A 25,036-nucleotide genomic window follows, 5' to 3' on the forward strand; every position below is an offset into this window, starting at 1 on the left:
TTGCTAGCAGCTGGATCTGCATTATCCAATTCACTACACTCCAATCAGATGACTCCTAAACTACTATAAATACCCTGGGTTTCATTCCAATGCTATCTTTGTTTTGAAGAGTCCCCCCTTCCTCCCCTACTCCTCCTTCTTAGACGGGTGATACGGCGGCCCAGTGCGTAGCACTGTCGCCTCACAGCAAGAATGTCTCTGGTTCCAGGCTTTACCAAACCAGCAGACATTTCTGTGTGGAGTTTGCACTTCTCCCCGTGCTCACGGGGGTTTTCCCCGGGTTCCCCGGTTTCCTCCCACCGCCTAAAAACATGCAATTAAGTTAATTGAATACTCTAAATTGGCACTATAGATATGCTTCTAGTACGGAGTTATCTTCAAGAGCAATCACTTACTGTTCATTGGTTACTACAGCAGAGGAGTTCTCGAGATCTACCTGAGCTCAAACTCCCCTCCCGCCTTGCAACGGGAGGGAGCCCTGGGCTCGAGGATCTCCTGAGCTCAGGGCTCTCTCCCGGGACAGCATGCCAAACAAGCTTGTATAATTAATCATCAGCTAAGTGTGAACTCTTGAAATCCTGATTTGTGTAAGGCAGCGTTAATAGATCATGACTATATTAATTATTACACATGTGACAGGGATGATGTATTTTTTGTAGGCTAAAACCCATAAACAACATAACATTTTTTCTTGAAGTCAGTTGGGTTTTTTAATTGAATTTAATTTTATAGCCTCAAATGCAGTTTATAAATGCAGAAATAAAAATGTCCTCCTCATTTACTCAGACTTAAGTGGTTCTAAACATTTATGAGTTTGTTTCTACTGTTGAACTCAAAATAAAATATTCTAACGAAAGCTGGGAAAAGAAATAGAAGTCAAAGGCTGTTTTCTTCAGTATATTTTCCTTTATGTTCAACAGAAGTAAGAAACTCAAGCAGGTGTTGAACAAATGGCAGAATTTTTATTTTTGGGTGAACTGTGCCTTTAAGATATAAAATTCATGATTAATTTACGAAGACTGTGTAAAACACAAACACAAAACGTATGAATCTTAAACTAGTCAAAGAGCCTATTTTTGGCAATACAAAACCAATAGAAAAATCCTATTACATTTATTTAACTAAAACAAGTTATGCTAATTTCTGGTGTGTCATAACTATCTATAGACCAAGGCAACATGTTTCCTTTCCTGAAAAAACAAACAAAAAGCGCTCTGGGGTAAGCTCAAATGTATGGTCGGTGCTCTTTGGGTAAGGGATTCATCAAAACAGCAACAAGAATCAGTCCAAGGCACTCGAAATTAGTGAAAAATTAAAAAGCCTTTATTCACATGGCTAAATCTCCAAAAACCTACGCGTTTCGGCAGGAGTCTGCCTTCATCAGGGCAACAGTGATCAGGTGCGTCTAGAGTCTCCTTTGAGTACTACGGTCACATGACTCATTTAAACATCTCAAATGGCACTCAAATAATTTAAGCAAAGTCTACTATCATCATAAATTCGGCATAGATACACAAACACCCACTAGCATATATGGGAAAAAGAGAGAGAGAGAAAAAAAATGGAAAATACATATATATACAAACACATACATCAATGTATAATGATAATCTGTAAAGCATCTATAGAAAAACTCATTCATTTTCTTGTCGGCTTAGTCCCTTTATTAATCTGGGGTCGCCACAGCGGAATGAACCGCCAACTCATGTTTCCTCTCCTATGTAAAAAAAAAAGTCCTCCCTTAAATCTCTGCCACACATAATAATTTCACAATCATGAATTTTCTTTGGCAGTAGAGTAAAATGCATCTGTGGATCTTGTTTGTGTGGTACTCTCCGTCTCAGCCCTTCCCTCCGGCCTGTAAGGCTCCATTACTAACAGCTGATTTTTTCAGGTCAGTGTGAATGGCCTCCGCATTTGTTTCTGATTTGGCTCCTGTGGTGAGTCCCAAAGCTCCCAGCACAGCTTTTCCGGTTTTCATGCCCCGAGACATCGGGATACGACTGAACCCTGATCGTGCTGATGGGACATCCAGGACTGGCTGCTGTTGAGAACCAGAAAAACAAGTAGCATGATTTAATGAGATGCAAGGCCTTTTTGTTTTTTTAGCCAGCCCAATTTCAAGGAAATGTACGTACCTAGAGAAAACGTGTTATTTCATATGAATTCATACAATTCTATTCATATAAAAATGTACAAATTTTTAAAAAGAGGCATGTCAACAAACCCCATTCTTAACTCTATCCCTTATTTTTTGTTTTTTAGCCAGCCCAATCTTGAGGAAATGTAGTTCTTTTATGAATTGTCAGAAAAAAAAAGACTATTTCGTAACAAATTCATATGATTTTATTTATATAAAAACATACAATTTTAAAAGGAGGCATGCCAACAGGCCTTACCCCTAACCCTGATTTTTGTTATTAGCTAACCCAATCTCCATCCCCTAGCCTACCCCTCATTGGAGGATCAGCAAATCATAGTGAAATGTCTAAATGAGATTGTACGAACTAATACAAAATTAGCCACAAAATCAAATAGTTACTAACTTGCTTCAAAGATGTGACGATTCAAATTGGCAGGGATGTTAAAAGAATCACGATACATGTTTTAAACAACAGGAACTGTTGCGTTCACAGCAGACTTGCTCAAGATGTGCAACATTTTAGTTTAAAGATAGTTTAAAACAGTGGTTTTTAATTCTGGTCCTTGGGCCTGTACATTTTGTATGTCTTCCTTACACCTGATTCAGATCATTCGCTTTCAACTGGTTTAAAGCAAGTGTGCCGCAAGCCTGCGTTTGAGTGAAGGTCTCGGCCGTTAGATCGCCCCCTGGGGGCTGGCTGCAGTACAAGTCATAAAGCCCGCCTCCTCCGTGTTAATGAAGGAGACTTGAGCCCAAATAAAAAATGTTTTACACTTGCAATAAAATGTCCCGAAAGATGGTTCTGGTGGATTAAGGCACTGGTTATAGTGCTGAAATAGCTGCAGATCTTCATTTTTGTAAAAAATTTGTTTTTAGCATTAATTTAATGCTGGGCGTGTCATCGTGATTGACAGCTGTGATTGACAGTTTCTCAAAGCAGCGCATCTGAGCTTCGGCAGGAGACTGAAGTGTTATTATTCGATTTCTGTGTTATTTTACCATGACAAAATGAGTTCAGCAGTAAACTACAGTTTCTGACATACATGATTCTGGTGGAACACTGTTTATTCTTTAAGGTCAGGGCTTTTTTCTAGCTTTATAAGTTTGCTGATACACGCCTAACCACCCAGATAGCAAAATACACTCGGGCCAGTTCAGGCTAGATTCTCGCCTGCCGGAGACTTACTCCTCAGAGCTCAGACTGACTACCTCTGCTGGACATACTCCGGATGCCTGGACTCACTGCCCGATTCCAGCCCGAGTCAATCGAGCCAGATGCGGCGGCCGAGCGAGCCGGCGCTGCCGCATGCGAGCCGGAATCAACCCGCGACGCCGCGAGTATGTTATGCGCTGCGGCCCGGAGCTGGCGCGATTGAATATATAAAACCCTCATATTTGTTAACGTTATTACATCCATTTGTGTTGATATGACAGCAAACGCATGCTGAGAAGTTCGGGGGACGTGGTTGATTTTACATAAAGCGTTTGGTTGGAAGCTCATTTTCGCGGCTCCTCCTCTGGCTCCATCAGACAGTCCTTTTGCGCATGTCAAGGCTCCAATTTCAGCAGTCTTTTGCGACAGTTTGTGCCCGTCAAGCAGGCATTTTGCCCTCAAGGCGTTTAATGGGAAAAGGGGCTGTCGCGTCGTCCATATTTTTTACACTCATTGGTTTAAAGAAACAACAAGTGTGGATGTACATTTTAAAGTAGCTTTATTCCACAGGTGTCAAACTCAGTTTCTGGAGGGCCGCAACTCTGCACAGTTTAGTTCCAACCCTAATTACACACACCTGATCCTACTTACCTGAGTCTATTGTCAGGTTGGAACTAAACTGTGCAAAGCTGCTGCCCTCCAGGAACTGAGTTTGACACCCGTGCTCTATTCTCATTTAAATCAGGAGAACTAGAGAGACCTGTGAAACACAAATGTCCAGCCCACATCATCATGCTGACAGCACAGTGACTTTATGTTCTTTGTTTAACCTCATTAATTTAATTTAACACACTTGTAAAGAGGGATGGAGCCTTACTAGGGATTTTACCATTTCAATCATATTATGAAATCCGTGACAGTAAACATGACAACAAAATATTTTTATTTTACAAAGAAAATTTTTTTGTGATTATCCATAATATGTAAATGTTGCACCTACCACTGAAAGTGTAGGTCTGGCTGGTGCTTTAGTGACCTGTGTGATGGCGATGCTGCTCATCACTTTGCTGGTTATTGATTTGCTTGGAGTCACATTGTGTGGCGAGCGTAGCACAGTTCCAGTAGGAACATCCTTACCCTCGGATGAACCAGAAATAGATTTGACCATGACGACCGAGCCATGATCAATGATCTTCTTGAACTGTGATCCTAAGTGGATGTGAATCTTGCTGTCTTCTGTGGTAACAACATTAGCATTGGACTTCTTGATGGGTGTGGGGACCATTCGTTTCTCAGGAGTTTCCTTGAACACAGCTCTGCCTGTTATCATGTCCACAGACTCCTGGGAGCTGCTGTTGGATGCGACTGAAACTGAAGATAAGGGTCTGTCGGTAGAGGGAGACCTCGTGATCTCTGCACTCTTGGCTCTTGAGATGGCAGCAAAGGTCAATGGAGATCGAACTCTTTCTGGATTCTTTGGATTCTCCTTGATTCGTTCAATTGTTGGAATGGCGGTTGTCTGAAATTCTTGGGTTGGTTTAACAGAAGCTTCTTTGGTCGAGTCCTCGGATGGATCAATGCAGATCTGCAATGTTTCCTCTTTGTTCTGAATATCTGGGATCACCTGATTAAGGGACATGTTGACCTCAGAGGGTGCACTTGTATCTGAAGATACTTCAGAAGTACTGCTGTCTTTCTTCCTCATCCAAGGAATCCAAGACTTCTTCACAGTAATGTCACTAACCGTTGGAGGGTAGAGCTCACGCACTGTTGGTCTCTGCGCAGGCTTCCTCAATGTCCTCTGCTGAAGACTACTCATGATCCGGTTCTCTTCTTGGACAGACTTTTTGATGAATGCAGCAGGAGTGTCACTGTCAGAAGTCCTGTTTTCAACTGAATCGGTTTGTACCCCAGTCGATGTCATAGGAACATCCAACATTCGGCTTCCTTTGACGCTTGGCCTCATAGTGCGACTGTAGCGCTTGGAGACCTCAAGTTCTTTGGTGAGGTTAAGGATTTCAGTGCTTATGCTCTTTTTCTTGTCCTCCTCCTCTAGGAATCTCTGCTGCAAGACAGAGTAATCCACCTGTAGCTGGGAGAGCTCATCTTCTTTGTTCATGAGCTCGTGAATCTTCTCCTTCAAGGCTTGCACTTCTGCTTGAAGGTCTCTGGTTTTGGCTTCCTCCAATTTCAATTTATGTCTCAGTTCAACCTCTTGACTGCCTATCTCACCTTGCTCTATTGACTTATTTAGTGCAATCTGACTTCTTATTTCTTGTACCTGCTTTGAGAGAAAGCGTGCCTTTTCCCTGTCAGTTGTTAGCAAGTCATACTCTGGTTGAATCAGGTCCCCTTCGATTGCTTCAAGCTGTTGAAGACGGTTCTTCAAGTGCTCAATCTCCACTGTCAGCTCCGTAACTTTATTCTCACTGCTTTCATGTATATTCAAGACATTCTGCAGCTCTTTCACCTTCTGGACAGATTGTCTTTCTTCGTTCGTGCTACTGTGCATGGAGCTCAGATCTTGACACTTTTCTTCAGCTTTGGTATGCTGTAGTTTTATTTCATCCCTCTCCTTTACAAGAGCAGCTATCTTCAACTCCATCTCTGATTTTAGTTTCAGACGTTTCTTGCTCTCCTCTATTAACCTCTCAGTAACCTCCGTAACTTTATCCTGCTCTGCCTTGTAAAGTTTGTTCAGTTCGTCTTTCTTCTTTTCTTCAGACCTGATTCTGTCTGCCATGTTCTTATGTTCATTAACCATTATTACAGTGACTGATTTGAGTTTCAGAAGATCCTCTTTTAGATCCAGCTCATCCTTTTCTAGTTTCAGCTCAGTTGACTCAAGCTCCTTCATACGGATTTTAATGCTCACTAGTTCATCCGTTAAGTCTTTTGTAAGGCTTTTCTCTTTATCCAACGCTGTCTGTAACTGAGCACATTCTGTCCTGCCCACATTGAAGGCCATCTCTAGCTTTTCTAATTGTACCATTCTCTGTTGCAGTTTCTCCACTTCCAGCCTCAGGTCCTCATTGTGTGTTTCCTCAGCCTGAAGCCTCTTCTTTAGCTCACTGCACTTGTTCTCAGTTCTGGTAATCTCTTCATCTTTACCCTCCATCTCCTGAACTCTTTTGCGCAAAGTCTCAAGTTCTGCCATCAGATTTGAATTGCCACACTCACCCTTTCTGATCTTGTCCCTCAATGCCTGGAGCTCCTCTGCTGATTTCTGAAGTGCTTCATTGGTCTCTTCAAGCTCCTTGAGTTTGTGTAACAACTCCATCTGCTTGTGCTGATGTTGAGATTGAGATGTTGACATTTTCCCAGACATCTCCTCTTGTTCTTTTGCAAACTTAGAAGTTCTAAGCTCCAGCTCAACCTCAAGATTCAATATCTTCTGGTTGTCCTCCTTTGCTTTTCTCTCCTCCTCACTTAATTTCTTCTCCTTTTCCTGGAGTTTTGTAAGAAGATCTTGTATTTTGAGGCTCTGTTTGTCAATTTTCTCCAAATGAAGTTCTCGCTCATCAACCATCATCAGTGCAAAGGACTTCAACTTAACCAGCTCTCCAGATATCCTTTGCATCCGTTTAGAAAATTCTTTTTCCTTCCTCATTTGGTATGCTTTTTCTTGTTTTAACAACCGCTTTAACCTAGAGACAAAATACATATGTACAATGTGTAAATGTAATCAAGCAAATATTTAGTTTATCCCAAAATCAAAGTTCTGTCACTAATTACCCACCCTCATGTAATGTAATGTGTATTTATATAGCACGTTTATTGTGTATGGCCTTACAGCCAAAGCGTTTCACAATCATGAGGGGGATCTCTTCACACCACCGCCAGTGTGCAGCATCCACCTGGATGATGTGACGGCTGCTACAGGACAACGGTGCCAGTGCGCTCACCACACACCAGCTATTGGCGGATTGGAGAGACAGGGATAGAGCCAATTCAGTGGATGGGGATGATGACTGGGAGGCCATGATCGTAAGGGCCGATTGAAGGACTTTGGCCAGGACACTGGGGTTATACCCCTGCTGTTTACGAGAAGTGCCATGGGATTTTAAATGACCACAAAGAGCCAGGACAACAGGTTTAACATCTCATCTGAAAGACGGCACCCACTGACAGTGTAGTGTACCCTTCACTTTGGGTTTAGGGGTGGGGTTAGGTGCCACACCTCCTTTTTGAATTCGTACGAATTAGCCACTAAACTGGCACGAAACTGGCAAAACGTAAAATACTTACGTTTTCTCATGAGATCAGGCTGGATATCTACACAGTACGGATCCACGGATCGCACCCTATACAAGGTGTGTAGGAAAACTAGGCAAGGCCTCTCAAATTCTGTGCATGCAGATTCTGTGAGGGCCTATATTATCTTAGTGCCCCTTTACATTACAACAAAACTTTGTTTTATCTTGTAAACTGTTTAGGCAACTGATCTCAGGTGTGCACTATTTATTTTTATTTTATAATTCAATGTGTTTTCATCAATTATTCCTTACGTAATATGTGCACCAAGTAAATTTCATGTAATCAGCTCTGTCTTACCTTTCTCGTTCCTGCTCCAGGAGGTTGGTGAAGTCGTCGCTCTTGTTCATGTAGTCCACATGTTTGCGTTTCTCAGTGTCCAGCTCATGGACAGTGCGACGGTGGCTTTTCTCAGCCAGCAAGAGCTGCTCCAGCATACGGCGGTACGAGTCCTTCTGTTTATCCCGGAGTCTGTCCAGCTGAAATACACAGACAGTAGCTATGCTTCCATTCACCTATTTTTCTGTGCATTTTAGAATATTGCATAAAAAATGTTTAATAGAAATTTGCATAAAAGTATAATAAAATTTTTATCCAATAAAAAATTTGCATAAACTACGACAGGAGTTTCAACTTGTGGAGTGGGTGGCTGGAGGTAGGGGTTCAGCACCTGTTAAGGGGGGTGCAAAAACCTGAGGCGCACACTGGAATAATTGTTGACATTGGAGGATGATTTACAATTAGCCACCCTCTCTATTCTGCCGCCCTAGACGCGGATATAGCTAAGGGCGCGGGTGGTGAGGGAAGTGACGCGAACGCCACCTTAGACACGGATATAACTGAGGGCGCGAGAGGTGAGGGTAGTGTCGGGGACGCCGCCCTCTCTATTTTGCCGCCATAGGCGGCCACCTAGGTCGCCTCTATAGATGCGCCGGCCCTGGTTACACGAGAACACAATGACACAAGACCGGTTAAGAACGCATATTGAAAAACAGTCCACGTCTCTTCTTTGAGCTGTATTTGCAGCTTCTGCACGAGAGCACCTTCTGTCCTTCTGAGATTTTACAAATGTTCACAGAGCCATATTTCCATGAAAACAAGTGCAAGGGAATCACATATTTTGCTGAATAGCGATCATATTATTGATTGCGAGTGAAATTTGTGTCCTAAGAGGTACGAGGGAAACAAATAAGTTCCAGCATGCGCATTAAAAAAAAGTCTTGTGATGTTGGTTTTAACTGATAATGCCATAACAAAAATGGGTGCAAAGGGACAGTGGCGGACAAACCAGCTGACCGACCACACTGTAGAACATTTAAAATGTTGTTTTGGCCATTCTATAATCCCTCAGCCAAAGTCTGTCATCACAGTGGTTTAGTATTATTATTGTTATATTATTACCTCCAGAACTCCAGCCTCTAAATTCATGTTCTGAGGCACAAGTCATTTATTATATATGATAAACGCTCAGATTGGCTTCTCCAACTACCGCAAATTACATTTTTCTTTAGATTTTTAACATTAGTTTATCTAGACGTGACAATTTAGTTCTCTTCTACTCATTGAACGGGAACGCTGCTTTATTTCCAAATGTCTTATGCAATTCCAGTTTTGCGCATAAATCTAATTCGCATCTTTGGATGGAAACAGCCACTAAAGCACTTTTAAAGAGCATACACACACTGGCTGAAGAATTTAAAGAAACAGTTGATCCAACTACTAATAATCTGTCATCATTTACTCACCCGGGCTCCAAACCTTGACAGAATTTTCTTTATTAGGTGAACTAGTCAGAGTTACTCTTGTTATTCTCAGTGTATACCTCGGCCATGGGCTGATCATACACACTAGTTGTGTGTTGCGTGTGGTAGTTGCTGAGTGTTCGGTCTCTCTGCAGGGCTTGCAGGGGTTTGATTGGCCCTAGGGTGCCATAACGAGACTCCAGCTCCTCTGGTCGACTCAATAACACAGACCGCAGCAGATGGATCACATCTTCTTGTGCCTGGGAGACACAATACAATTAAAACGAAACATGAATTAATTGGATATGGACAGTGTAAGACAAAAGTTATCCATACATACAAAGAAAACAACACTAAATAGTTTAGAAATGAAGCTACGTGTACTGAACTTAAAACAAAACAGTGAAAATGTAACACATGAGCAAATACAGGGGGAAAAAAATTGTCCAAAACATCATCACTTAGGAATATTTAAAAATGAATAAACACTTCTGAGGGCAAATATTGTAAATGTAGACAGGTTGCAATCATTGTTAAAATAGGAATAAATAATATGAATAATTATTGCACCTGAATCTCTCCTTCCATGACGCCGAGCAGTTTCAGGAGGTTGTCTTTGGACAGATCTCTCAGCCCAAACATTTGGTCACCATTCTGTGCTGATTTATCTTCCTCATCATCATCATCAGCAGGCCCAGGTTTCTCTACTTCATCCACGTGTTTGACACTCTTCTTACTCTCCAGTATTTTCTCCTGTTCTTCTTCTTTGGCATCGTGTGAAGTTTGCGTGACCACCAGAGCTTCATTAATTGTACTGTCCACTGTACTGTCTTTGGACCGCATTTTCACCCTTAGGAAAGAAAAAATACGTTTTTATTGCTCTGTCTTAAATTTTAAATGGAATTATCAAAGAGGGAATGGTTTATTTAAAGGGATACTTCACCCCAAAATGAAAATGGTGTCATCATTTACCCATTCTCACACACTATTAACAAGAATACAAAGCTTATACTGAAGGAAAGAGAATACCCCAGTTATATTTAGAAACCATTTTTGCTCAGACCCAAACTGAGCAAAAACCCAACTAGGTACAGATGCTAGGTATTACAAGGCTATCTAGAATACTTGATTCTGATTGGTCAGTCGCAACATTTGAAGGTATGTTATTACTAGATAACTTGTAATCTTGAGATAATGAACTTGTTTCAAATTGCTGAAACTTAAAACACAGGCTCATCCGTGTGCTTTCAATCACAGGCCATCATCAAATACATCCACATCCATATGACAGTGATGGTTCCATCTTGTAACTGAATATTGACCGCAGGTTAGCTTATGCTCCATCGGTTCCATACATCCATTTTTGTTTCTGTCAGTTTTTCCTGGAATTAAAGATTTGATTAATTTTCACAGCACAGAACTATTTCAGGTCAATTTTTTTACATTTTGTGGCAACTATCTGTGTAATAAGTGTGATAATCAAGTACAACAGTTACATAAAACAGTGCTTCGTGGTTAATGCCATCTTATGGATGAATGAGGGACCGATCACACAATTCGTGCTTTACAGTTCTGAGACACTGCCTTTATGTTGACTTTAGAAAAAGAGTAGTGTGCTGCACTTTTTACATTGCTAGGCAACCCCTGTATCAATGGTCTTCAAAGCAGGGCTAATAATTATGACTTCAACTGTATATATTTCATATCGCAGCCGCTTGCGATTAGCTAATCGCAATGTTTCTATTCACAATTCGATTTGATTAATCACACAGCCCTATAATATACGGGCAACATTAATTCTATATGTGAACTGGCGGCGGAGTCAAAAGCTAGTTTACTATGCTTTTGCACAGAATTGGTTTACAATTATCAAACAGACAAAAACAAAAGGTTTTGACATCAAAGCAACCATGGTTACAAATGAAATTTTGACCCCAATGACTGATAGTAAATTATATGAGGTAATAAACTGTGGTACTTGTGATAAACTCCTCACGTGACAATTACAGGTCTTCCTTATCTCTGATGTTGATTCGAAACTAAAATGTAAGTGGATAAGAGTGGGAAAAAAGAGACTAGCAAAACAAGGCTAGGAGTAAGTCACAATAGTAAAAGTCAACTAGCAAAATGGACCTGTTTATGGGTGTCATTTAAAAAGTAACTAGGTCAGCTGAATACTGCAGCCAAGCTTTCGAATGGTATAAAGCAGTGGTTCTCAAACTATTTTCCCCAAGTACCACCTCAGAAAAGAATTCTCTCCGTACCACCATAATCACCAGTATTGAAATAACTAGCATAGTTGGCCAAATTAAGCCGCTACAGCACTGCACAGTTCGAGTCATATTCATTTAACAAATTTATTTTCCAAAACAAAATATGAAGCTGATCAGTCGGTTCTTGTCAAGTGACTCGCGGTGCGGCATTCTGAAAAGTTAAGATGTTTTCAACCGGGGACGCCTGGAATACACAAGTGCATCGTGCTGCAGTACTCATTTGTACTGCAGACCGAGATGTAACAAGAGAATACGGTCATTTTTCAAAATAAAAGATTTTTCAAAATAAATTGTTAAATCGTTCAGATTATAAATAAAATGGAATTAAGATTTTTTTTGCAGCCCGGTACCAATTGATCTATAGACTTTTGCCAGTCTATGGTCCGAGGATTGAGGACCCCTGCTCTAGCATCTAGTATCTCCTCTGCAAGCACCACGCACCTCTTTTACTAGTTCTGCGTTGATTTACTTGATTTTTAGCAGCTGATGACACAATGCATTAAAAGTAAACATTCTAAGCACAGCGCTTTGATCGTAGGCTTTAAAGAACAGCCAATGCTTATCACATTGGCGTTATCTTACACATCCACTGATTCAAATTGTATTAATTTATTCTTTCATTACTCAGTGATTCCTCCAAGTACCACTAGAAGTAAGCCCGCATACCACTAGTGGTACACATACCACAGTTTGAGAACCACTGGTATAAAGCATTGGTCTCAAACTCAAACTCAAACTCAATATATATATATATATATATATATATATATATATATATATATATATATTAATAATTTATTTTTTATGTAATTTGGATCAACTAAATTCTGACTTGGTTAGTAGAAGAGACTTCTAAGAGGTGAAAAACACATTTGAAAATTGTAATGTTTTAGATCTATTGAGAGATAGTGTACTTTACAGTGCATGTTTTGTGCAAATGTGCACACTAGAACATTTTTGGAACGTTTTTGTTTTTTTGAGCTTATTGGCTCTTGAAGAAACCCAAGAAACACAGCTGAAAGCATCAGCTGTTTAAAGCCTGCATTCCCGTGCTGCCATTGCAGAAATGACAGGTTTTAGCAGACCATCACATGATGCTTCCAAAGACTCTAAATAAGGGAGTCACTGCATTAGTGATTGTGGCTTTGGCGAGACATGAAGTCTACGCACACAAACTAAAGGCTGCATCTCTGCTCACACCGACTGAACTCTCAGATTTGTACCCCAGGGTCACTTCTTGTCTGTAAACATCTAGAATATAATAAAGAAACAAAATAATAGAGCAGCTTTTGATGGAGACCGCATTCAGAGCTCTTGTTTGAAGAGCGAGGTCAAGGTCCATCAACCGCAGTGTAAATCTGACACACTTTACTGTAGCGAGAGCACACAATCTAGTGAGCGTTTTATGATTCCCAGTGATATACAGCACTTTCAGAAAACCGTGATCCAATTCTATTACTGTAGAGTAAATATTTCCCAGTTCATCTTACTGTATGCAGTCATCAGCCTCTATTTATAGCCGCATCCATAACTTATGTTTCAGAGCAGTTGTCTGATTGGGTTTCAGCTTGTAGTACTGCTAGTAGCTGATGATCAGACGTACAGGCAAAGCATTAAAGGGGGAGAGTTCACCCAAAACTTCACTTGTTCAAAACCTGCTTGACTTTCTTTCTTCTGTTTAACACAATAGGAGATATTTTGAAGAAAGCATGCAGAAGCTGACCTACAGTTTACATACACTGTATAGAAAGGCACATAACCATTTAAAAAACAAAGGCAGATGTTTGTGACTTTTCTCTTTTAGGTAAGTTAGGATTATCAAATTTGTTTCCGTTCTGCTTAATAGCAGAATGAAGAGAGAGATATTTTTTGAGAAATTGTTATAACTTTTCTTGAAAGTCAGGTTTACATACAATAAGATTATTGTTCCTCTGAAAAAGCTCAGATGATGGCGTCAAGGTTTTGGAAGTTTCTGATTGGCTAATTGACTACATTTGAGTTAATAGAATAGTATTTAAGGAAAACCCCAAACACACTGCTTCCTTGTGTGACAACATGGGGAAATCAACAAAAAATTGATTACAATTAGCTAAATTACACTGGGAAAAAGACTCATTTTTGGAGACATGTCCTGTGGTCTGATGGATCTAAGATTGAACTGTTTGGCTATAATGGCCAGTGTTTCATTTGGAGGACAAAGGGGAAAGCTTACAAGCCTAGGAACACCATCCCAACTGTGAAGTATGGGGCGGCAGCATCATGTTGTGGGGCTGTTTTGCTGCAGGAGGGACTGGTCCACTTCACAGCATAGATGGCATCATGAAGAAAGAACATCATGAAGAAATATTGAAGCAACATCTCAAGACATCAGCCAGGAAATTAAAACTTGGCCACAAAATGGGTCTTTCAAACAGACCATGACCCTCAGCATACTGCCAAATTAGTTAAAATGTGCCTTTAAGGACAACAAAGTGAATGTTTTGGAGTGGCCATCACAAAGCCCTGATCTTAATCCTATAGAGAATTTGTGGGCAGAGTTGAAAAAGCTTGACAGCCTACAAATCTAACTCCGTTACACCATTCTGCAGGGGGAATGGGACAAAGTTCTTGCAAACCATTGTGAGAAGCGTGTGGAGGGATACCCCAAACATTTGTCCAAAGTTATACAGTTTAAAAGCAAAGCTAAGAAAATACCAAGGAAATGTATGTAAACTTTTGACTGTCTAGAAATTCATAAAAAATTCTCTCATTTTTCTGGCATTTAGCAAATGTAAATGATTAGGGTAATCCTAACAGACCTAAATTAGTAAACGCTTAGTATGATTTACCATCAGACATTTTCTTTTGCCGAAATGAAAATGAATGAATGAATTATTTTTAAGTAGAATATTGTTTATTTATTATTTTATTATTATATTTTAAATCTACTTTTGACATTCTGACACATGCAAACCACTGCAGAAATCTTCTAACCAACAGGCCCATGTCATGTACAGTTGATACATTTTTTAATAAATGACCTACTATAAATTAATACCATTAACATATGCTATATACATATGTTTTCACAAGCTTTTGAGAGCATAAATAACAGGTCACCCATAGCTTTCATCATGAGCCACGACTGGGTTCAAACTGGCACAAATGTTTTTCAAAGCGCACTGCGAAGGGAACGGAATTGTCAATATGACGATTGCTAAACCTAAAATGTAAAAATACTTTGAAAGTAAACCACACCTAAGAGAGATGACTTAAATGCTTAAAAAAATGGGAATAGAACACAACCAGGAACTAAGCTTCTAACTACAGCTCCAGAGGTGTAGTTGCAAGCCTACAAGTTTGCTATGCAGTTTGCGAATGTTCGTTGGAACAACAAATTTGGGAAACGTCAAATCAACGAACTATGCTTGTAACGACGGCACTTGTGACCTTAGTTAGCTAACGATGATTTTCAGAAGACACCCCTGAGCTGTAATAAATGACCATCTCTTTCACTAGATTTAAAGCTGACAGAAAAATGGCAAAATACCACCTACTGACCTTATTCTTTTTGTACGGGCAGGTGCCACCATTTGAATCTTACTGTCTCAAGACTCTTATTTTAAGATGTTAAAAATAGTTGTTGTTGCTTCTGCTTGATGTTGCAAACTGATATTTTTTATTATATTAATTCTTTTATATTCTTTTTACGTATAGTCATAAACTCTTGACCGCTTTTTTGTCGTTTATTATTATTCCATGTCGTTTCTCCCATAGAATTGGAAGTTACATTTAAAACAACTTCAAATCGGTAGTTCGCAATCTCAAAACCGAGAGCATTGCATCTGCATTGCAGAATATAATAATACAAACCTATTTATTATTATTAAATCACAATTTGGTGTCAAACAATTAAGATTAGCATAGAAATATGCATATGAATGAAATACTATATAATGCTCAAGATGCTTCGAAGTACCCGAACAAACCTGTGTTATTAGTTTTTAACGGTTGTTATCTGGGAATAGCATACCTTGAAATGCCATGATTGACTTGATCAGAATCAAGAGCGCTGATTAATAAATCAAAATAATACTTCACAACATTATTGATACTCCCCAAATCAATTTATGGCAGCCCTGGTGCACATAAGAGACTTATTTAAAAAACAAAACTGCTAATTAATCTATTCAGCCCACATTCAGAGCAAAAGAATAGCCCCTTTCCTGAGAAACAAGCCTATCACAGCTTTAGTAAAAAAAAAATGTAAATAAAAAGGTTCAGTTTTCATAAATATTAGCCAATGATGCGCCTCTCATTCAACTGATAAAATGCCATGAAAGCCGCTCTCCCAGGTTAAACTCTACTGTAACTCGACTTGCTTGAACTCCTGAAGAAGCAGAATGGAGTATATCATCGGTAAACCTAAACCAAGGCCTCTCTAGTTACGTGACATCACCGGATCGCTCTTTAAAAAGCCATTCCAAGAGGGCAGGTTCTGAAGTTCAAGTGCAACTGCAGTATTAATAGGAGCCGTAAACGACACCTGGATGAGGAGTCGATAAAATACAGTGCAGAGTCAAAGGTGTGGGCCATCTACGAACAAACCTGCAGCAGACATCAAGAACATAAACCCACACCGTTTTCCATCTCTAAAATCCTTTTCTAAAAACAAAAGCAAGAAGATTATTCTCCATTCATGACTGTCTTTAGAGGAATTAATACACAAAATCTGCAGTCGACTACTGATGAGCTCTGCTTGATGCCATCAAGCTGAAGGAGAATTTAGTCATTTCATTTATTCATACTCTTCGGTTACCATGCTAATGTCAAGTAAATTCATCATTCATTTATTCATTTTCTTTTCGGCTTAGTTCCTTTTTTTAAACTGGGGTCGCCACAGTGAAATAACTGCCCTACAAGCAGCTACCTATCACTGGAGAACACCCATACACTCCCTTTCACACACATACGCTACGGACAATTTTAGCTTACCCAATTCACCTTGAGCTGATGGCGCTCTAGGCTTTTTTTAACAGCAGATGGCGCTCTAGGCTTAGTTTTGACAACAGATAGTGCTCTAAGCTAGTTTTCAACAGCAGATGGTGCTCTAGGCTTATTTTTGATAGCTGATGGGACTCTAGGCTAGTTCTTAACAGTAGACAATGCTCTAGGCAAGTTCTTAACAGCAGATAGTGCTCTAGGCTAATTACTGAACACACATTTCACTTTAAGCTAGTTGTTAACAGTAACCAATGCTAGTTTTTAACAGCAGATGGCACTCTAAGCTAGTTCTCAACAGTAGACAGTGCTCTAGGCTAGTTCTTAACAGCAGATGGTGATCTAAGCTAACTTTTTGACAGCTGATGGGGCTCTAGGCTTGTTTTTAACAGCAGACAGTGCTCTAGGCTAATTACTGACCACACATTTCACTTTAAGCTAGTTGTTAACAGTAACCAATGCTAGTTTTTAACAGCAGATGGCACTCTAAGCTAGTTCTCAACAGTAGACAGTGCTCTAGGCTAGTTCTTAACAGCAGATGGTGATCTAAGCTAACTTTTTGACAGCTGATGGGGCTCTAGGCTTGTTTTTAACAGCAGACAGTGCTCTAGGCTAATTACTGACCACACATTTCACTTTAAGCTAGTTGTTAACAGTAACCAATGCTAGTTTTTTACAGCAGATGGCGCTCTAAGCTAGTTCTCAACAGTAGACAGTGCTCTAGGCTAGTTTTTAACAGCTGACGGTGCTCTGGGCAAATTTTTGACAGCTGATGGCGCTCTAGACTAGTTTTTAACAGCAGATGGCGCTCTCGGCAAATTTTTAACAGCAGATTATGTTCTAGGCCAGGGATGTCAAACTCAATTCCTAGAGGGCCGCAGGCTAATTTCTTTCAGCTGATAGCACTCTAGGCTGGTTTTAAAACAGTGCTCCAGTTTAGTTTTGGTGCTGGAGTAAGTGATGTTGGCAAAAAAGCGAGGTGCCTGGGGCAAATAGAAAGCTCAAAAAACTGTCACTACCATTCATTCATTCATTTTGTATTCAGCCTAGTCCCTTTATTACTCTGGGGTCGCCACAGCAGAATGAACCACCAACTTATCCAGCACGTTTTTACGCAACGGATGTCCTTCCAACCGCAACTCATCACTGGGAAACGGTCACTACCAATAGAAAACAATTATAAAAAGGCTTGTTCTGCAAAAAACTAAACAAAAACATCTTTGGTTTGATTGGAGTCTTTAAATGACTTATAAAAACAAAGCCCAGAGTCTCCTTCAAGAGAGGATAAAATCTGATAACGTACTAAATCTGATATCGGATAAAAATCTGAAAAAACTGAATTGGTGCAAAGTCAATTTCTTGACCAAAGTTTTGCAGCACAGCTCTAGAAATAAGTGTAAATGTCATTTTTATTATTTTTTTTCTTTTTATTAATATTAAATCCAATAATAATAATAATAATAAAACTAATTGTTGACCAATACAGATGTATAAACGTTTGTAAGAAGAAATGACTAACTATTTTTATTTCAGGACATTCAAGTAGATGTTCACCTTTTGCCTGAAATATTTAAGATTAAAGAAAATTCTTCCATCAAATAAATGGCGGTCACACGATCACACACAGTATATACACTGCAACAAATATATTATTGCAATATGTTTGTCTAGTTTCTAGTCCAAATATATAAACATTCCTAAATCAAGAAGCATTTTCCAGAAAACCACTGTCTTATTTCAATAAATAATGTCAAAATAAATTTCCTTAAAACAAGCTAAATAATCTGCCAATGGTGTAAGCAAAATAATCTTACGTCAAAATTAAAAACAAGATTATTTTTCTAGCTCTATTGGCGGATTATTTGGCATGTTTGGAGGAAAAACTCACTTAATGTTACATGTTACATCTGAAAACAAGACAATATCTTTTGCTTTTCTAGAAAATGCTTCCTGATTTGAGAATTTAAAGATATTTTTACTAGAAACAAGACGCACAAAAAGTCAATGTAAATCTTCAAGGCAGCTTTTATAGTGCAATTCATTACTTTTCAAAACTAAGATAAACATGCAAACACTAAGCAATAGGAAGTCGTCCAAGTATTATATACAGCACTTTCACCTTTAGTAATAAAGCGTTGACAACAATCCCTACAGTCCTCTTTCTGAATGAATCATGAATTAAACACTTACCCACTATGGTCCCGAGTCCTCAAGCTACTCCAGAATGATCCTGGTTAGGCGATTCTGCCAAACATGGTCTTAATTCCCCAAAGCTCTAATGCAGGTGCTTCAAAACACGAGGCAACAAGTGAATAAAAGTGTGACTGGTTAGCAGGGCAGTAAAATCAATGAGTCACAAACAGGAGCAGAGCAGCTCATGCCTCCTCTATCAGTAATTGTGCGCTGCGCTATATTTAACCGCCGCCGCTTGCTCAGTTGTAGCCCTGAGGGTGTGAGAGTGACATTGGGCTCTCAGAAGTGACAGCTGAGATTCCCACATCAGAAAGGCATCAGGGCCGCATGCAGTCCAGGAACTGCAGTCTGCAACAAATGTCCAATCTGTCTTACGGAGGCTCATAACTGTCGGAGGAATGAGCTGAGTCAGCGGAGAGCAGCCAGCAGCCGGTCTGAACATTTCATGGGGAGAAAAAGAAGTCAATACGTTTTCTATTTTATATATTTAGGAAAGAAAACAAAAGAGAGAGAAAAAAGGCGGGAAAAACTACGGAGACCCAGAAGGGACATGATGGTGGGAAAAAAAATTGTGTGGAAGAAAATAAACTGATAGGTAATTTTTGAAAGTTTTTGCGTTCCCGTTCCCTTGCAAAACTGTTCGACAAACACTTCACGTCACACATGACAACCCTCCTGTTTTTGCCGGGATTCTCCCATATTCACCATCATATCCTATTATTAGGTATTTTACCATATTTATCTCATATTTTTAATCTTGAAAGCATGTTGAAATTAAAATAAAAATGTCTGCAGTCACTTTCTTTCTATTAAAGCTGAGCATCGATCAGCGCCCCTCATATCCCTGCTGAAAAATCCAGCTTAAACCAGCCTAGGCTGGTTGGCTGGTTTTAGCTGGTCAACCAGGCTGGTTTTAGAGGGGTTTTGGCCACTTCCAGGCTGGAGCCCAGCCAAAACCAGCTATGTCCAGCTTAAACCAGGCTGGTCAAGCTGGTTTTAGCTGGATTTAGCTGGTCATTTTCCAGCCTGACCAGCTAAGACCAGGCTTGAAATGGCTGGAAACCAGCCTGGAAGTGGCCAAAACCCCTCTAAAACCAGCCTGGTCGACCAGCTAAAACCAGCCAAGGCTGGTTTAAGCTGGATTTTTTTAGCAGGGATGCAACCTCTGAATCAGTGAATGCATGTATATGCGCTGACTGACTCCCAGATCAGCTGTACACGCCATTTAAAGAGGAGCTAAAGTACAGGACAATTTGGGATTCGGGTGTGTGTTTAAACTGACAATTACGCTTAATAATACATGCCCGGACTTCCTGCGTGTTTTATTTTAAACACAACTAATTTCCTCTTAAATGAGCACAAACAGTAATTCAAAAACAAATACAGTCTATGAAAATGTCCGGTAACACACAGTCGCTAGATTTGTTGCTAGTCGCTTTTTTGAAAATTTGTCGCTAAGAGGGTCTGAAAAGTTGCTAAATATATTGCTTAATTGGTAACACTGCAGAGGAGCTTGGCCGGACTCACCTGGGGTCCGTTCGTTGTACGTGAATTACTCAGTTAGCTGGATTTGGTTATTGACGATTTGACATGGTCCAGGATCGTTTCGTTCTTCAAAACTGATCTGAGAGTTGTTGTCATAGCAACAGTTCTGCTAGCTCAAACCTGGTCGGGAGTAGGTTTAATTCATATAAACAGGATTCAATCAAAGATAATAGAGAACGTCTCGAATTCTGATATTTTCTTACAGTAGTAGTTATACACGCTTGGGAAAATACTTTTTTTTAAACTATATATAAAGTTATAGTTATTAATAAAATAATGTTATATATTAATAAACTTATGCAATCTGCACCCCCGAAATGAAAGTACGAAGACTGCCACCTGGTGGTGCAAAGAGAAAACTTATTGATATGAACTTTTTTAGATCGCTTTAGTACAACTTGTGTATGATAACAGACATGCACAATATGTGACTTTTCAAAAGCAATAATACATTTATGCAGTCATAAACATGTTTTGACAAGTAATATGATGGTGATTTGATGCTTCATAAAAGTTGCAGACGCCTTTACCAATATCAAAATGCTTTTGTAAACATCCAGTCATTCTTTACACTGATTAGGCTACTATAATAAGGAAAATCCGCTCTAACTCTACAACTAAATAAATTGCTCTTGACACATGAAAGGGCCAAGCATGCAGCCCACAACAAGGTGTAATGTTATTGCATATCATATTTCATATTTCATCATATTACAATCAAAGTTATTCCGTATCATATTCAACAAACCGTTTCCAATGAATTGGATGTAATTTTGCTCACATGGATAATTGAATATTAATTAGATGATATCATTACGCTGCTGTGCCGTCAGCCAATCATTGCATTGCTGATCATGATTTCGAGGATCGATAGATCTGTCCTTTACAACACACGCAGCGATCTCAGATAAGTTCATCCAGACATTTTAATCTGATTCACAAACTTGTTTGAAGAACCAAATTAGCCAGAGATCAGTTATCCAGATTAAAAGATCCAGGATTTGCCTAATCATCTTAGATCATTTAAGCAAGGTACGAAGAACGGACCCCTGGATCGTGTCAAATAGTCATTATCCAAATCCAGCTAATTGAGTAATTCATGTACGAAGAAGTCGTACATGGATTTTGGAGTCAACCAGTTTGGACAACGCTTGAACAAGACCTCCTAAAAACAAAATGAAGACTTTTTAATACCTTTTAAGGGCCTTAATTTTCTCATAATTGATTTATCAACTTTTAATACTTTTTAAGACTCCACACACACCCAGAATATATATTTTTTAAAAACCTGTGTTTTGAATTTGAAGTTATTTATTGTAAAATGTCATTCACAAACACAAAAAAATGACAGACACAAATATGTTTGGCAAATTTACCTCAGCACTTTATTGCAGTTTTGCTCTACAACCACAAGTGGGCACTCACAACCTCTCAGATTTTGCTCCACATCTGCAAATCCTCCCATTTCCTACACATCTCACGAGATTTCTATAGCAAAACTCAACTTATACTTGTAATGATGAGTGCAGAGGGCAGGGATAAAGCTATTTTATTGACCGATGCCTGACACATGAGCAATGCCAGCAGCCAATGTCGGTGCAAAAGAATAATCTGTATGATTATTTCATATACAGTCCAAAAAAATGCTTTTCTTACTTAGATTTTTGTCTTATTTTGAGTCCAAATATCTAAAGATTCTCAAATCAAGAAGAATTGTCTAGACAAGCAAAACACACTGTCTTGTTTTGAGAAATAATATGCCAATATTAAGTGAGTTTTTCCATAAAACAAGCAAAATAATCTGCCAATGGGGTAAGCAAAATAATCTTGTTTTTCCTTTTGACATAAGATTATTTTGCTTGTTTTAAGGAAAAATTTACTTAATATTGGCATATTATTTCTCAAAACAAGACAATATGTTTTGCTTGTCTAGACAATTCTTCTTCATTTGAGAATCTTTAGATATTTGGACTTGAAACAAGACAAAAAATCCAGGTACTCCAGGTGCACTGCAAACAATGGTTTTCTTTCTTAAATATTTTTTCTTGTTTCTAGTCCAAATATCTGAAAATTCCTAAATCAAGAAGAGTTTTCTACACAAGCAAAACATATTTTCTTGTTTTGAAAAATAATATGCCAATAATATGTGAGTTTTTCCTCAAAACAAGCAAAATAATCTGCCAATGGGGTAAGCAAAATAATCTTACGTCAAAAGAAAAAACAAGATTATTTTGCTTACCCCATTGGCAGATTATTTAGCTTGTTTTAAGGAAAAACTCACTTATTATTGGCATATTATTTCTCAAAACAAAAAAATATGTTTTGCTTGTCTCGAAATTGCCTCTTGATATAAGAAATTTTAGATATTTAGACTAGAAACAAGACAAAAAATCTAAGCAAGAAAAGCATTTTTTGCAGTGTAACCCAGCATTTTTTGCAGTGTACTACTTTGTTGAACTATTTCATGAAAATATTTTTGTTAATTATCATTATTCTACAGAAATGTATATACCAGTAAAAGAGCAGCAAAGTTGGTTTATTGGTAAGAGTTAGCAATCCGAGGGTAAGTTTTTGTTTTTAGCAAATGTCTATAGGTTCAATACTATTAGCTAAGCTAAGTGTTTCCTGCATTGATGTCACATGTGCTGCTTTTCTCTGGTGTGGGTTTTCATGTGTGTCTTAAGATGCTCTGACTGTGTAAAACTCTTCAGGCACTGATCACATGTGTACGGTTTCTCTCCAGTGTGAATCCTCTCGTGTTTTTTCAGGTTTCCTAACAGACTAAATCTCTTGACGCAGTGTGAACACGTATATGGTTTCTCTCCAGTGTGGATCCTCTCATGTGTTTTCAGGTTTCCTGGCAGACTGAATCTCTTGTCGCAGTGTGAACACTTGTACGGTTTCTCTCCAGTGTGATTCATCTGATGCCATTTCAATTTATCAGCCGTAATAAAAGTCTTCTCACACTCAAAGCACATATACTCTTTCACACCAGTGTGGATCTTCTGATGTTTTCTTAAACTTGACTGCCATTTAAAACTATTTCCACACTCAGAACAGGAATAAGGTTTCTCCTTTGTGTGAACTCTAAGATGGATCTTCAGGTCTGGAGCCCTATTAAATGTTTTGCCGCATTGATCACATTTGTGTGTTTTCTCTCCAGTGTGAATTAGCATGTGTTCATTAAGCTTTGCTAATTGCCCGAAACTCTTCCCACATGTGAATAGTTTGTCTCCAGTGTGGATCCTCATGTGAACTCTAAGACTGCGTTTGCATCCCAAACTCCTTCCACACTGACCGCAGGTAAAACAAGTCTTGTCTTCACTTTTTTGAATTAAAAAAAATACCATCAAACATTAAATGAGTCTTTTTCACAGATTTTACAAGGTTATCACCTCTGTTCTCATTTTCTTTCAGGTCTGAAAGCAAAAAAAGAAAGTGGAAAAAATGTTTAGCAATTTATAAAAATATATATTTTTTAAGTATGCATTTTTATTGTCATTCTTAAAACCAAAATCAGGTTTGTAACATATTAAGGATTATATTTTTTACCTGTATTTTAAAAACCTTTAGTAAATGTAAAACAAATCAACAAGTCAAATTTAGTTTAGTTTTATGATATTAAATGTTTAATAAACAATTTATTAATGGAAGTACCAGGCAAATTAGATTCAGTTCCTGTATTGTTCTTTATCCCAGTTAATGTAGAATCAGCAATAAACACCAACCTGTTTGTTCTTCAGTCTCTTCCTGTTTAATTCTGCAGGGTTCTGGATCACTCATGATCTCTCTGTCCGTCATTAAACTGTGTTTTTGCAGATTTCTTTTCTTCCTGCTGGTCTGAAGCTCGTCTTCACTTGTGGACTGATGGAAAATTCCAGAATTTATAGCTAAAGAGGAGGGGGAGGAGCTTCACAGCAGGAGGAGGAGCTTTAACAGAGTTGCCAGGTTTTCACAACAAAAGTTACTCAATGGCCAATCAGCAGTGTTCGTGGGGTCTTAAAAAGTATTAAAAGTTGATAATCAGTTATGAGAAAATTAAGGCCCTAAAAAGTCTTAATTGTGTTTTTATGAGGTCTTAAATTTTGTTCAAGCGTTGTCCAAAGTTATTGTCTCTAAAAAACTATTAATATATTTATTTTCCTTTTAATATTAACAATGGTTCAGGCTGGTGTGCATCCGGTCAAGCTTCTCCGTTCGGGTGATGTCACGTATTTGCGACAAACGTAGGAAGGTGATGTGATGCTCTCCACATGTAGTGAAACCATACAGCCTAACAGACGGCAAAATGTTAACATGTAGGTTTGCGTACTCCTTCCTGGAAAAAGACGAGTTTAAACAGTGACTGAAACCTGTCGCTGAAAACAACCGCGTCATTTATTCTTTCAAGCTTTGTTTCTTCCGAGCTTATCTGAGTGCTGTTGCATGGTTGTGCTCTGTTGATTTTTTAATTAACTGTTTAAGTTAAATGTTTAATGCCTGAAGTAGCGATGAGGTCTTAAAATATTCTGAGAAGGTCTTTAAAAATTTTTAAAAAAGGTATTGACATTAGCTTTAGGATTCCAATACTCTGATCAAACTAGCGCAAAACAAGCCTAAACTAAAAATATGGCATTTCATCTGTAAAAATTTATATTTTACATCACGAAATGACTTCCAATGTCCTTTTTAATCACTGTGGGTAATGGTAAACATTCAGTTTTCATAAATGAAATCATCTTACCTTATATTGAAATTTCAATATAAATTTCAG

The 25,036-nt window shown here is 38.8% G+C and overlaps 1 protein-coding gene and 1 pseudogene across 1 annotated transcript; both read right to left on the reverse strand.

The window, feature by feature from the left end:
- Positions 1 to 1,271: 1,271 nt before the first annotated feature.
- Positions 1,272 to 18,987, reverse strand: filip1a (filamin A interacting protein 1a). Its single transcript, NM_001423185.1, has 6 exons — positions 18,736 to 18,987; positions 9,863 to 10,142; positions 9,373 to 9,552; positions 7,851 to 8,029; positions 4,297 to 6,943; positions 1,272 to 2,044 (listed from the first exon to the last, which is right to left on the reverse strand). The coding sequence occupies exons 2-6, from the start codon at positions 10,133 to 10,135 to the stop codon at positions 1,841 to 1,843; spliced, it is 3,483 nt and encodes a 1,160-aa protein (NP_001410114.1). The 5' UTR covers positions 10,136 to 10,142; positions 18,736 to 18,987; the 3' UTR covers positions 1,272 to 1,840.
- A 3,813-nt stretch (positions 18,988 to 22,800) lies between these two features.
- Positions 22,801 to 24,142, reverse strand: LOC137488056 (uncharacterized; annotated as a pseudogene).
- Positions 24,143 to 25,036: the final 894 nt, after the last annotated feature.

This window comes from Danio rerio, chromosome 17, assembly GCF_049306965.1.
Source record: "Danio rerio strain Tuebingen ecotype United States chromosome 17, GRCz12tu, whole genome shotgun sequence".
Lineage (NCBI taxonomy): Eukaryota > Metazoa > Chordata > Actinopteri > Cypriniformes > Danionidae > Danio > Danio rerio.

Excerpts from the sequence above, each read along its gene's own strand:
- filip1a (NM_001423185.1), bottom strand. The coding sequence starts at position 10,135 with ATGCGGTCCAAAGACAGTACAGTGGACAGTACAATTAATGAAGCTCTG. Across the intron at positions 6,944-7,850 it reads CTGGAGCAGGAACGAGAAAG|GTTAAAGCGGTTGTTAAAAC; the intron begins GTAAGACAGAGC and ends TTTTGTCTCTAG. Across the intron at positions 2,045-4,296 it reads CCAGACCTACACTTTCAGTG|CAGCCAGTCCTGGATGTCCC; the intron begins GTAGGTGCAACA and ends GGTTCTCAACAG.